The sequence below is a fragment of the Pavona decussata genome, unplaced genomic scaffold (genome assembly GCF_977016875.1).
Source record: "Pavona decussata unplaced genomic scaffold, jaPavDecu1.1 SCAFFOLD_470, whole genome shotgun sequence".
NCBI lineage: Eukaryota > Metazoa > Cnidaria > Anthozoa > Scleractinia > Agariciidae > Pavona > Pavona decussata.
In genome coordinates, this window is record NW_028145808.1 from 247,612 (window position 1) to 263,022 (window position 15,411).

Below are 15,411 nucleotides of genomic sequence, written 5' to 3' on the forward strand. Positions count from 1 at the left end.
AAGATGGCTTCCCGTTTCGCCGCGGTTACTTAAGAGGAAATCATTTCGATAAACGAGGCGGCTGTTAAAAAAAATAAATAAATGGCAACAAAGTTTGGTTTGCCGGCATTAAATGGCAAGTTATTTAATCTTTTCAACCTCATATTCTAAGGCGAAAAATGAAAATACAATCCCTTGTTTACGAAAAAAATTGCAATGAAAACAATGAAACATCTAATATTGTTCAGCATGGTTTCAACAACAAGACGAATTTCACAGTAAAATTGAAGAAATGACACTGTAGGAACTAAACAAGTGTCTCCAAAAGTTTTATTTGTCTGCAAGAAAGCGAGACGGAACCGTTCTACAATGAGAAATCGCTTACCCCGTGGCGCGCGAGATTTTAAAATTTCATACTATTTGTCGGTACTTGCAATTGTCAGAAATAAAATAATTTTTTGGTCCGCTAGTAATTCAGCTTGTGTGGTATATACTAAAACAATTATTCACCTCAGTGTCGGCGAAATTGATGGATATTTACCTCGCCGCTTCGCGGCTCGGTAAATATCCATCACTATTCACCTCCACTTCGGTGAATAATTGTGACCCTCCACGCGAAAAGAGGGCTTATGGATTTCACTCCAAAAAGGTAGTACTTGACTAATCACCTCCGAGCTAGCCAATCAGCGCGCGCGAAAAGTACTATTCACTTGTGTAGGATATGGGACATAACACTCCCACAGCCAGAAAGAGCACACCGAGAAGAATCCTCAAGTTTGGTGGGATTTGGGCCAATATTGAACGAGATGCAGCCATTCAAAAACTTTAATAAATTTACTAAGAAATGTATGGATAGCCGGACGCGACGGACAATTTGTCCGGGGTCCGTATGTATTTCATAGTAAAAATTGGAGTTTTTGAATGGCTGTATTTCGTCTAATATTGGCTTGATTAACACCAAACTCGAGGATTTTGTAAATTTCAGTGTGCTCTTTCTGGCTATGTGGGTGTTGTGTCCCATATCCCATAATACACAGACTCATACCAAGTCCCCCACGATATGAAAGTCGGCAATGTTGAACCTTTTCCTGGGAAGGAGCTTGGGAACGAGCGCGGATATCAGGCCGGGGAGACCCGGGGACAGGCTGCGTCACTGCAAAGCCTTGGCGCGGCTTTGCTCAGCGGGGCTCTTTCAGGATGGAAAACTCACATCCCCATTCCGCTGTTAAAGACAGTTGTGCACATTAAAGGGGAAGTGAGGGAAGGAAATTGGGGGAAACCTCTGGTGCCTAGGGCAAAACTGGTCTAAATCATAAAGTTCTTTGAATTCCTCGTCAGTTCTTGGCTCATCCCACGCATGCCGTCATTATTCAAGGTCTTGAAATTTTTTCGGAAACGGTTCTGAATAGTAGGAAGAACTTTATCGAGTGACGTTCCGAGACTAAAACAAGCCTTTGCCACAAAAACAAGACAACAACCGTTTACGATGCAATATTAAAATTATTGTGTAAACTGCCTCATGTATCCGTCAAATCTAAGAACGTCAGCCTCCACCCCGGCGGGGGGGGGGGGGGGGAGAGGGGAGGTGCAATTCCCCGGTTGACAGTTTTACGGTCAAATGTTTCACCGGTTAGGGCTTTAAAAAGTGTAAATTCCCCACCCTCTACAATGTAGATAGATTGAAGCAGCCACTTAACTCTTTAAATACCAGGTGTGTGGTATTTTTTTTTCAATGACTTTTTGGCAATAAATAGTCTGAGCAACTTAATTTCTCCATAAATGGAGATGAAATAAAAATATCTGCGGTCTTAAGAAACTGTGGGCTCAGGCTAAATTGTCACGTGATGCAAGTGACGGTTGTTGTTTGTTTCGAGCGAGTGCACGAGCACGAATGTGGTAAAATCATCGCTTTATAAGTGTTTTTCGAGCCATAAACCTCTGCAGAAACCCCCATTCTGGCATCATTAAGCTGGAATGTGGGTAGAGGCAATCCTCTGAAAGAAAACAGAGGTGAGAGGTGATTTCATGCTGACTGAGTCGCCAAACATGCTATGTAGCAGACATGGAGGCCCACGACTGAAGTTGCCTCTCTGGCCGTTTTGTGGATGGATTCCAGGACCTGCCAAGGCAATTTGGGCGAGTTTGGAGTAGTAAAATATTCAATGGATTCGAAATTTTGTTGGTGGTACTGGGTAGCTCGAAACTTTGAAATGGAAAGAGCAGGAGTTCTACGCTCGCGCTATGGCTGAATTACCCAGAATTCTTTTCGGGCGTAAACGAGGCAACGTGAGATACGCAAGACTGGGGCTGAAGTATAGCCCTCGGAAAGCGTTGAGAGGAAAACTTCCAGTCAGGTACCAAGGTCTGACCTTGAGGTTTGCTGTAAATATAGAATTTTCATTTTTGAACAAATTATTTGGATTAAAAATTGACGATAAATAAGTGTAATTTTTAATGTTATTATTTGGCCGAACAATTGGCATTTAGGACTTTGTTGCGAAACGAACGATGATATGCAGCGAAAATCGGAGCCGTAGTCGGTTTGCTGGGTTTGATGATGGAAATATACATCAGCTGGTGTCATTCACACATTATCATGACGTTGTAGCTTAAGTTAAACAAGGAGCAATTCATAGAAGCAAGCAAGAACGGTGTTTTCGTCACATTTATGTGTTGTTGGGATGAAAAGGGTTGATGGAAATTTTCGTGCATTTCAGACCTTTAAAGATACCAAAATTTCTCTTTCTGTTATCGTTATGGTCGGCAAATTCGTTAGAAATAGAGAGATTTAGCATCGCGTTTACGGCAAACGGCAAACGCCAGGCTGAAATTTTCTCTTTGATGAAAAACAATGAAGCTTTTTTGGTTTAAGCCTATCGCCACCCAGTCGGCGACAGCTATCGAGCAAACACGAAAAAGAGAGAAGTGAGTACGAGAAACACTAGTTTATGCATTTTAGAAAAAACAGCGGCTTGACGTTTCCCGTTTGGCGTTAGCCGTAAACGCGAAGCTAAATCTCTCAAATATCTACAAGAGAAAGACTGTCCGCTCTTTCTTTTTGACTGTTTAATATTTTCAGGCTGTTAAATCGCTCTTGTGTCATTGTTGATTGAAGTCCATGCCGGAGTTTCAATTTTCAGGCAGTGAAGAACGATCTTTCACCAGATGCACTTATTGCTAGATTTTAATACCAATAAAAGTTTGCATACTGAAAATAACTTCTTTATCATTTTTCTTTCTGGGATAGGTAACTCTTTGATTTTAACTACGATGTCGTCAAAACACAAAAAAAACACCTTCCTTGAGAAGTACTTTAAAAAATTTCAGCTGGGCAGTTAACATTCGCCAACATTGACATCATTAGCGTAAGATATTTCAATAAACTGTAGCTCTCTGGAGTTGTCCTGCGAGTTGAGAGCCTTAACTAAAAGAGACTCCATCTTTGCATATGCAGCAACGCCTGGTTGATCAAAATACTACTCAATAGCATTGACCATGAAGTCAATAGATTCAAAGTATATATGCCTGTAATAGTCTCGCTTCGTCGCAGGATACGTTGGTTACTCGTTGCGTCTACTAGTTCGTCGACTTCGCTTATGGTCATTGTAATTTTTGTCCGTTACGAACTGATTAGATTTCTTCTGAAACGTTTTTGCTATTTTAGTTTATTTTTAGTTTTGACAGCACAAAAGTGGGTGGAGGCCAAAACCACCCCCCCCCCCCCCCAGCCACTCCCACTGCGCGGTCCCTATGTTACCAATCTTCGACGAATTTTTGGAACACTTGAAGTTGGCCTTTTTCACCCAACAATGAAACATTTTTCAAGCGTTATTTTCCCGAGCGAAACAGAGAGGGGACAAAGTTGAAATCAGTAACTTCTCGTGTCGAGGTCATTGACATGGACTGATACTGAATGGCGTGGAACACTCCAACTCTTTGGAGTTGGCACCTGCTTTGCCCAAAAAACTCTTCGATATCCACAGAATCTGGAATGGTTATACCTATGTTGCACTTTAAAGCGAATTTAAAACAACATACAGAAGTGGAAGTTCAGTGTAATCAATATTTATTTTTGTGATACCAAAATAAAGAAATAAATATTTTTACCTTCTTACAGAACCAAGCGTTTATTGTTAATTTTATTGGGTGCAGAAAGTTCCGGGATGGAAAACATAACGTCAAGTATAATAAAAGGCAAATCAAATCCCTGGGGGTGTGCCTGGGAGGGATGGTAGCTAAGAATCAACTGAATAATTAATTATTAATCAAACATCCGATGGGTCGGCCATATTGGTGTCTCGTTAGACCATGGACTAATTAATGAATTACTGGCGGCGCTATAGAGCGGTTGTCAATTGAGTTTCGAAAGTAATTTCGCGTTTGCTTTGGTTTTGCATTATGCTCTGTGATTAGTTAACAAAACTCGCGCCACTTTCTCAACCAATGGGAATCCAAACCAAAACTAATTGTGTTTTCCCCGTACGCGTTTTCCCACGCTTGGTGCCAGTTGCATGTATTTGCTTCGAATTCTGATTGGCTAGTTGTGTTGTTTGCATCTGTTGCGATTCGCCAGAGTAATGACTTTGGTTTTGGTTTTACGACACTCAATTCGGAACCGCTCTTTAGACAAAAAATAATCTTCTAGTGCCATATTTCGGTGCCTAGATTGTAACGCAGCGCTACTTGTTGTATAGCGTGAGTGAGAGAGCGTAACGGCTAGGTAACGTGAGTACTTTCACTGGAACTCACATTATACCGATTTTGGGGAAAACCACAGTAGAACTATCAAATGAATGATCCGTTCCTATATCCAGTGAACATCACGGCAGTCGAATGCTAGCTCTAAAATACTCAAGGTCTAAATGTGTAATATATAAATACAAACCCTACGGCGTAAATGTCACTACTTTTTGATAATAACAGCAATTAGAACCTTTTTACAAGACTTTTGAAAAACTGCACATGAGAAATTAACAGCCGACGACATCATATTCACCGACTGAAAGAACAATAGATTGCATTCAATGTCCATCAGAAACAAACAAATAAAAGAATTCACATGTTACACCGCAACCTCGTTCCCAGGGTCTCTCTTCTTCCCGCCCCAGCGAGAGAGAGAGAGACCCTGGGTGAAGCTGGTCACGTGGCACCCAAAATCTGGGTGCTTGACACAATTAGCCGTTAGGGAGGGGTAGTAAAGTATGTAGTTGTTGCTTTCTCAGAAGGACGGAGAAGCCAGCTACGAACTTTACGACAACAAGCGATTTTGCAACCAAGCATTTTTACATCGCACACCCACTTGAGACCTGGAAGAGGTTCATGTTTCTTCCACTCAGGTAGAGTGTTGTTAATCCAAAAGAATTATTTTAAAAACAGTCGTTTCGGGACGCCAGAGGGAAACCGACAGACGATGGGGGACGCTTGAGTCAAAACCTAAACAGGCATGGTGATTAGAACAGAAGTATCGTTGGCTTTACGCCTTTTAACAGAGCTCCAAATGGGGTGAAATGGGAAAGAAGATCAATTTTAGTATTGCCGAATGGAACACCAAGAATTTTCGGCAATAGAATGTGAGCAGGCGAAGTGCTCAGAAATACCAACGGACTGAAGCAAGCCGCGTGTGAATATAATTCAAAGGTACTTTTCATCTTAGTTTATTCCCTATGTCCTTGACTTAAAGACGTAGTTGAACGGAAAATATTGAGCTCAGAGCGCTGATTGTGATCGAAAACAATGTATTTATTCACAGGAAATCGGTGACCAAATATATATTCAATATTGTGCTTCGCAAATTACATGTAAATAAACAGAATACTGAACAAGAAGAATGTATTTGTATTTTCTTGGGTGATGAATTATTATGAACTAAATTTCATTTTATAGAGCAAAAGATGTGCACATTACCTCAGTTTAAGCTCGAATAAATGCTATTTCTGGTACAATTCATGGAATCAGTTCCAACTAGTGTAGAGTTGTAGAGTTTATGATCAACCTCTGCTTCATTGACCGTTTGAAATTCCCTAGATTGTACTTAATATACGATTTTTGCAGACGGCATGAAACTGCACCAAATCTCTCGCATTTTGCTTGCTTAAAATCGCACCCGCTTGAAAATCTCTGATCGACTCTTGCGAATAAAATAATTGAGCGAGTATACCCCGACTGGGGAGAAGTTTGTCGTGTGCTGTCACGTGACCAGGTTCAACCAGGGTCTCTCTCTCTCTCGCTGGGGCGGGAAGAAGAGAGACCCTGGGAACGAGGTTGGTTACACCGTCGCACGAAACAAGGCTTGGTAGGTGATTGGCTTAAAAGGTTACAAGATAAACTAATCTGGATTAAATCAATTACCAACGCATCTGTCAATTCCTTCAGCTAGGGCCTACCTCCCCGGGCATTAGTGGGGTATTTTCTCACATTGTCCGTCCAGGGCGTCTGGTTAGACAATGCCCCCATGATTTCAATCCACGCCTCTGTAGCTTTGATAGCTTTAATTTCACTGAAACGTTCATCGGCAAATTAGCTTTGTTCACGGAGGACATAAATGAGATGGCAGATCCACAGAATTATAATGGTGACTGCGACAATACTGAGAAATAGGACTTATCCGAAACAGAGGTTTGTATGAATTATTATAGCTTTCATTAGAATGAAGGTAAGCCTAGAAACGACGAAATCAAATTCTTTTTAACTGTACCGCGGGGAATTTGAACATCTCGTTTGTTCCCGCCGTCGGGCATTAGTCAGATTCTTTCAAAAATACTAATGCCCGAGGATTTGTCCGGAGGTGGGATAAGCACTCCAGGAAGGAGCTTGTTACTTGGAGCGTACAGCTCTTATACCGAGCCTATGCAACGGCGTTTTCACAGATCGGTCCATTTTTAGATACACGTGGAAATACTATTTCCAGAGAAAATTGAAAGTGCGACTTTTATTACCGGGGTCACTTAAAACTGGCCAATCAGATCACAGTATGATACGAACAGTGCATAATTCCAAAATTTTGGGTTTTAACTGTTATTTTTCGTCTACTCGTAATTAGTGCAATCGGCTTTGATTGAAATTTATTGTTCTTTTCCTGATATCTGATTGGCCAGTTTTGTTTAAGGGACCCCGGCAACAGCAGTCGCACTGTAAATTCCGGTTCACATGAGAAACATGCAAAGCTTGAGACTGGTTTTAAGGCTCCCGTGGGAGACTGGATTTGTGGGAACTTCAATCTAAAAATAGATAGGTCTGGAAAAAAAAAAAGCCATAACACCACGCTCCGCCTAATGGGCTCCTACTTCAGGAAAATGTCATTTTACGGGTCGAGTAGCGTGCAAAGAAGCACAGTTGACGGTAAACGGCGATTTATTGCAGCATTTTAAAGGAAACCAACTCAAAACCACAACCACAATTATGTATAACCAACGACCTGGCTCACCGCGACCGTAATCAGAAATACAATGAAACAGATCCGTCTATCACTTTGGTTGAATAACGAAATATTCTCTTTACGACGATGATGCGACAACAATTACATAAACAAATCAGTATAAACTATCTAAAAAGGCTAAACGAGTCTCAATTAGTAATCTTGATAATTCCATGGTAATTGTAAATCCACTGAGAGGCTAACGTTCCCTAACATGAAATGTGTGTGTTCCCTCTTGAATCAACTCAATCCATTTTGCTCTACAAAAACGATTACAAATAAATTAATCCTCGCTTTATGTCCCCTCGCGTATTTTCGTCCATTACTAAAACTAATCTAAAAGAATAAAAAAGCGTACTTACATATTGGTCCCGCTTGAGCCAAAGGTTAAGAACACGAAACGAAGAAACTAGACAATACGAAATCATATGATGCTCTGGCAAAAAAAGGACGCTAACCACTTTTTTCGTGGTGATGCTAAAAGGTCCTAAAACCCGATTAAAATGAAGATTGATATTGTAACTATGATTGTAACTAAGGTAAAAAAACATGAAATCAAAACTTATCAAATCGTTCTGATGTCCTTAACAAAATTTATTTCTATAAATTTGCAGTGTTTAGAGGTCCCTAAAATGCGACTTCCTTTCACGGGTGGTGTGTAACTACTTGGTACTTCACAAGTAACCTTTTAGAGTCATATAATATCCCCCGGACAGTTGATTAGATTTCCTTAAATAGTTTTCTTCTTATTTTAGCGGAATGTCCCTTGTATGGAGGATCACATTTTGCAAAACAAAATTACCATTCTTGTATCAACAGAGAAAATTCTAACAAAATTGTATCTTGGACTGATAGTGATAGTCAAACATACTGTCTCCTTTCCACACAATAGCAATCATGACGTGGTATTAAACTGCTCAAGGTCATCAATAATTTCCTCCATATTTGGTCTGAGATTAGGATCCCTTTCAAGGCAACGTCGCGCTAGACTTTGAAACACGTGGCTCGATATACGTGCAACTTGTTCTTTGCGCCTCTCAGGATCTGGCATTTCCCGGATGCACATTTCACAAAGAAGGACTCCAAAGCTGTAAACATCAATCTGAAATATCAACGGCAACCATTATCCAAGACTTATCGCCAAAATTAGGGACGTTATATTTCACCAAAGTTGGACAAATCTTCCTGATATGCGACTACAATCATGCCGGAAAGATACTTGGTAAAGCTAATCACTTTCTCGTACCTTATAATATAATTTCCCCTTTCTGTCAACACTCCACTTCCCCCTTACTATTATTGCAACGATAAAATATCGAGTTGGGGACGGGAGAGAAGGGGCAGGGGTCCCAGAATAAGTCTTAGATGGATTTGACTTCTTAGAATAAATGAAACATTCAGTTATCAGCTGCAAGCTGCCTCAACCAGATTGAGCGTCGTTTGTTACTTTTGATGATCTTCTATCGACGCCGCTGACTGAGGAGAAGACAGGATAATAAAGGATGGCTTGTAAAGGAACTGTGGTATTGCCTCGGTGGTAGAGTCATGACCAGCTACAATGGCCGGTTCAACAAACATCTTAGAGGCAACGACCGTACAATCTTGCAACACGGTCTACAAAATAACTAAGTAATGCTAATGGCGGAAATTTTCATGATCACAGTCAGTTATGAGGGTCTTAAGACGACGCTTCCAAACATTTAACGGAATTTTACTCAATCTAGATCCACCTCCTTGAACCTGTTATTTCAGACTCACTTTAACCTGATCAAAACCATTCTGGATCCACTTCTGATATTACCAATAGAATACGTATAATACGTAAAAATATTTCAATATACACGTATTAATATGTCAAAAAATTTTGAGAACTTTTTGTGTTGGCTCAAGGATGAGTATCAAAGCATCACCAAAGAAAGATTAATGGTCAAAACTCTACTCTTACTAATTACTGCCTCTGTAAACGTAATTAATTCCAATGACGTCAGGACTAACCTTAGTTGTTTGTTTTATGGAAAGTGCTTCCGGTGCGCTGTAAATAGGGGCCCCAGGAGCAATCGTTTTAGAGTGCTGTGTGAAATTCACAGTACCGTAATCTGATACTTTGCCTCTCCATTGGTCCTTCTGTCGCCATAGCAACACATTAGCGCTGCTAATGTCACGGTGAATGATGGAAGGTTTCCTCGGTTTCTCCTTGTGCAAGTAATTCAGTGCTAGAGCTACATCTAGACAGATAACGGAGACTTCTGTATCGGTGAGATGCCGTTCGTCTATCAACGCTCGTAAACTTGTTTCCATGAGCTCGGTGACAAACAAAGGGTTTCCCTCATCATTTGTTGCTCCAATGAATTGCAATAAGCAAGGATGGCGGCATCTTGAAGCCATGTTCATTTCTCTTAAGAATTTATTTCTATTACAAGGCGAGAGAATAGATTCATAAAGTTGCTTCACGGCTACAGCACAGCGGTGATATTTCCCTTCAACAACTTTCCCCCACCCTCCTTGTCCAAGTTGTTTTCCACCAATTTCAATTTCGCTCCGGTCTATGATCCAGTCAGCTGAGCAGACCGAATTATTTGCTGAATTTTCTTCTTCGTCGTTCGCTCCTGGCAGGCGAAGTACGTGTTGCTCTTCCACTCTTAACTGGTGATGTTCCCCTTCTTCTCGCAAGTCGGTTAGACGTTGTTCCATGATTGTCATTTCTCGCTCGTTTATTGTCAACTGATTTTGCAGACGGCTGACACGTTGCTGTTCTGCTCTTAACATTCTTTGTAAAGTCGCCACGTTTGTGTCTTTTTCTCCTAATTGTTCGCGCAACTCAATCATTTGCTGTTCCACCGTTCTCATTTGTTGCTCGTTTGTTGTCAACTGTCTTCGTAGATCAGCGATTCGTTGGTGTTCGGCCCTAGCCTCTCCTTGTGCAGTCACCAGGCTTGCGTCTTTTTCTTCTAACTGTTCGCGCAAGTCAGTCAATTGTTGTTCCCCTTTTCTTATTTCTTCGTCCTTACTCCGCAGCTCGCTTTGCAGATCAATGACTTGTCGTCGTCCTGTTTCTATTTCCTCTTGTAAAGTTGCGTCTTTTTCTTCTAACTGTTCGCGCAACTCAATCATTTGCTGTTCCATCGTTCTCATTTCTTGCTCGTTTGTTGTCAACTGTCTTTGTAGATCAGTGACTCGTTGGTGTTCTGCCCTAGCCTCTCCTTGTGCAGTCACCAGGTTTGCGTCTTTTTCTTCTAACTTTTCGTGCAAGTCAGTCAATTGTTGTTCCCCTTTTCTTATTTCTTCGTCCTTACTCCGCAGCTCGCTTTGCAGATCAATGACTTGTCGTCGTCCTGTTTCTATTTCCTCTTGTAAAGTTGCGTCTTTTTCTTCTAACTGTTCGCGCAACTCAATCATTTGCTGTTCCATCGTTCTCATTTCTTGCTCGTTTGTTGTCAACTGTCTTTGTAGATCAGTGACTCGTTGGTGTTCTGCCCTAGCCTCTCCTTGTGCAGTCACCAGGTTTGCGTCTTTTTCTTCTAACTTTTCGTGCAAGTCAGTCAATTGTTGTTCCCCTTTTCTTATTTCTTCGTCCTTACTCCGCAGCTCGCTTTGCAGATCAATGACTTGTTGTCGTCCTGTTTCTATTTCATCTGGTAAAGTTGCGTCTTTTTCTTCTAACTGTTCGCGCAAGTCATTAATTTCCAGTTCCATCGCTCTTATTTGTTGCTCGTTTGTTCTTAACTTGTTTTGGAGATCGCGGACCCTTTGCTGCTTCCTTTGCAATATTTCCCCTTGTCTGGAAAAATTAGTCGATTGTTCTCTTGTCATTCTTATTTCTTCTTCCTTTGCGCTCAACTGATTTTGCAGATCAGTAAGTTGTTGCTGTCTTGTAGCTATCTCCTTCTGTAAAGTTGCCATATTTCCGTCCTTCTCAAGGATTTGACCTCGCGTGTAACTCAGTTGTTCTGACATTGTACTCATTTCTTGTTCGTTGGCTCTCAACTCACCCTGCAGGTCAATGATACGTTGTCGGTCCACATTTACCTGCTCCTTTAAAGCCATTTCTTGAATGCACTTTTCTTCTAGTTGTTTTTGCAAGTCAGTCAATTGTTCCTCCAACTCTTGCAGTTCCTTTTCTTGTCCAGCAATCTCTTCTTTCTTGCTTCCTGAGGGTTTTCGCAAAAAATCTTCGCCTTTGTTATCTTTCAATGGTTCTTTTAAGCAAACCTTCCCTTCATTTGGTAGTCCGCCAATATTGCGAACCAAGTTTTGTTGTCGTCTCGTCTTCTGTGAGGGCGATTCTTTTGTTTTCGTTTGAAGCTTTGCCTTTCTTCTTGCGTTGCTAACTTTTGTATTCAGCTGTTGGTGCAACAATTGGTCAGTGTTCTTTCCTTCTTTGCCCTTTGATTGTGCACGACTATAAGCTGCTTCTTTCTTTTTCAGTTGCTTCCATGAACACGCTCTATCTCCTTTGACACCCCTGTTATGCTTCATACCTTGTCAACAAAAGAAATGAAATTAGTAATTACAGTAGTACTACAACAATGAGATTGCGAATGAAAAAACGGACTAAATGCGATGGTCATTCACTTAGTCACAAATGATATTGCAGCTACTATTTTTTACAATGGTTCTCCGAAGAGCCGCCGGTAACATTATCCAATGGAAAAGCCACTATTTTTGAGGATAAAATGCACTGTAACGAATGCAACTTCCCTGATGAATAGTGATTTATCTTATGTATCCATTTATCCTTTCTTTGAACAACTAGGGCCTGATTATCACCCTCTTGACCTGCGGCCTTTAACAACTCAAGGAAAACTCAATAAGCCAGAAACACGGGACGGGGAAGCCCTGGGAACGAGGTTCAATGTTGTTGAGATTTCTCATGGAGTCATGGCCAACAAGTCTTATACAGCCAAATTAACTTCAAAATACAGACGGCAGACTGATCTTAATGCTGGGGCTGGCGAACTTGATAGAAATAAACAACAAGGCTAGAATAACTAAAATATTTCCACCCCACCCCCCCCCCCCCCCTTAAAAACGTTTGCTCGTACGCTAGATGACATTGTATATATGTTTGATTAATTACTGTGTATTTTGCGATATTGTCAATGAACTTTCTAGGGATAATTTTGGAGTCGAGCTAGTCGACATGCAAGGCATAGACACTCTCTCACAAATGGATGCTCGAGTGGGTTCAAACAGTGACGTTTTTCACCAGCAATGCACGTTTTCCACAGAAAATAATCAAATCCTTGCTGACGTCATTGTTTACATTTTTCCTCATTAGCATACGACTTAACTCATAGAAGCCGTGGCCGTATATAAGAACTAAATGCAAAAGTTGAAAGAGTTGATTAAGTTGAGCAATTTGTGCAACTTTCAGCTCTTTGCAAGCAATATTGAAAGAAATATCAGCCATAAAAAACTGCAAAATTGCTGGGTCACAAAAAAGTTAATGAGCCATACAATCTCTGTAAAATTTCGAATTTTTAGAAGGGAAATTCTCCGAAACCATTACATATATTGGGCTCAAATTTTATGAAAACTGAAACTGTTATGCCCTTTCAATATTCAGAGTTTTCATTTTATTATTTTCATCAGATAGTGATAAGCATATGATAATGAGGCAAAAAGTGTAAACAATGATTCGCCTATAGAGGCCCTAGGGGTCTTGTGCCGTTTATAAAAGGCGCATTTTTCTCGTATCAAGAAAGCTGAAGGTCGTAAATTTACGGCTCATGCAGATATGCCACTTGTGTGACTTCAATTGTCAACATTTAGATATTTACCTCCAGCTTCTGATTCTCTTTTAGCTCTTTTAGTTCCTTCTTGTTTCTCCTGACCTTTGTGACAATCATTCTTAAGATGACCATCCTGCAAATAAAGAACTTTTTCAATTTCGAGGATTCCGGTAATGTTTCTGCTACTGATACAGCCTAATATCGCGCCCTTGACCACATCTCTCACAATTCAGAAAACTAAAAGAAGATACGATCTGGGTGTACTGTAAAGCGCATTTGATCACCTCGTCATGAAATTATGAGCTATACAAATTTGTAAATTTAATTTAATTGTTTAATTTAAGATTTGATCGCCCCATCATTGAAAAAACATTTTTCTTTTCTGCATTCCCTCCTTTTAGCCTGATTGGAAGATTTCTAGTGAAGAGTCAAGCAAAAAAGGTACATTGAAATTTTGCTAGTACGTTTATAGGCAAACCTACCAAACCTGGTACCTACTGTTGATTAAACCAGCAAAAGGCTATTACCACTTTCGGGATGTCATCAGCGACACCCACTAGGAAAAAGGTGAACCTGTTAGCCTGTCATTTATGCGGTGACCTAACAAGAACAGAAGGTTTTCTGAAAACGCGACCAATGCTATCTTGCAATCCTGTTGTCAATTATCTTAGAAACGATACATTGGACACATTAGAAAATGGCTTTTAATTAAAATTTATATTCTCAGAGACAAGATAATCCAGTGCGGCCAAGTGTAGGTGTAGCTGTAGAATTCTTAACAATCCTGTGCGAGTATGGATGAGTTTCAGCAGTACAAAACTTATCGATATGTATACTTTGGCTGCAATATTAGATAGGCCTGACTCAGTATATGCAACTTTTGGTGACCACCCTAACGTCAAATTATTTATGAATGGTATCGTCCAAAACAGTCCCCACCACCACCTCGTTGTAACAAGGTTAGATAACTTAACATACAGAGATCTATAACAAGTCACCGATTCGACGGTACTTTCATTGTAGCAAAAACAAAATCTACACGCTGTACCAAAATGACTTTATATCCCTCTCGTTTCCTTCAGGCGGCAAATGTTGAGAGCTGTCGGCACGTATTAGGGAGAATTTTTCCCCATAACGACAAGAAAGTCGAAGAAAACCTTGCAAGTGATGCATTGGTTGTGTACTTTTGAGTGAACGGGCAACAGGTAGCCAATTATAGCACAGGAATTCGTTCATTTTTGCCCGCTCGCGGAGCTCTCTGTTTAAGATGGAAAGTTCTCTTACGGCCTACGAACTCGTAGCAATAACGACTCCCTTCGATTTCTAGTTTCCCGTTCTAAGAAAACATCAAATTCTGGATGAGCTCACTTGGAACTACAACTCAATTTCATAACACTGTTATCAAGTGTTGCCCTCTAGTTGAATAATAATTTGGGTCGTTTTACAATAGCTCTCGGTGAAATAGACAAACTTGGCAAATCTTGTTATCAATCAATCAATCAATCAATCAATCAATCAATCAATCAATCAATCAATCAATCAATCAATCAATCAATCAATCAGTCAATCAATCAATCAACCAATCAATCAATCAACCAATCGTTATTGTTTATACAATACATTACAATACATTAAGTTTTCTAACTTAAAGGATAAATGCAATAAAAGTTTTAAAGTTAAATTTTCCCTGAGTCAAATGGGCAAAAAAAATATATTTTCCCATTGAATGAAATTTTAAAATGGTTTAAATTGGGCCGCTGTCTAATCTCTAAGGGGATCCTGTTCCATAGCGTAGTCTCCCTTTTGCAGATTCACTTCTTGGTCTGGGGATATAACAATTTGACTGGGAGTTTCTAAGATTGTAGGAATGTACACTTGAAACAGTCGACACAAGTACGGTGGGGAAAGATTATTAAGGACTTTGTACACAACAACAGCAACCTGTTTTAATCTTTTCAAATCTAAGTTTCCCAACCAAGTTCATCCAACAGATCACTTGAATGGTTGACATAACTAGAAAAGGTAACAATTCTAGCAGCTGTATTCTGTAACTTTTGGAGTTTGTCAGATAAACCCCTCCCAATATTGCCCCATACAGGACTACAGTAACTTTAATTACTGTTTTAAAATTATTATTTTAAAAAATAGCGCATTGCAAGTGCACTGCACATATTTTGTCTAGTTTCTTTCCGGCCTTGGTCGCTGAAGCACTGTGAAAATTCCAGTTCCTAGTCTGTTGTCTTAAAACTGCCATTGTTTTCGAGTTTTCATAGGATACCTGTCATT

At 40.2% G+C, this 15,411-nt stretch overlaps 1 protein-coding gene across 1 annotated transcript; it reads right to left on the reverse strand.

Moving 5' to 3' along the window:
• Positions 1–7,195: 7,195 nt before the first annotated feature.
• LOC146450265 (uncharacterized) lies at positions 7,196–13,459 on the reverse strand. The gene is made up of 3 exons (XM_085100571.1): positions 13,174–13,459; positions 9,389–11,871; positions 7,196–8,495 (listed from the first exon to the last, which is right to left on the reverse strand). Exons 2-3 carry the CDS (start codon positions 11,867–11,869, stop codon positions 8,289–8,291), a joined length of 2,688 nt encoding a protein of 895 aa, XP_084956697.1. The 5' UTR covers positions 11,870–11,871; positions 13,174–13,459; the 3' UTR covers positions 7,196–8,288.
• Positions 13,460–15,411: the final 1,952 nt, after the last annotated feature.

Bases quoted from the DNA above. Each gene is read 5' to 3' on its own strand.
- LOC146450265 (XM_085100571.1), bottom strand. From the start codon at position 11,869: ATGAAGCATAACAGGGGTGTCAAAGGAGATAGAGCGTGTTCATGGAAG. The intron at 8,496-9,388 runs GTTAGTCCTGAC...TTGATATTTCAG, and splicing joins CCATAAAACAAACAACTAAG to ATTGATGTTTACAGCTTTGG.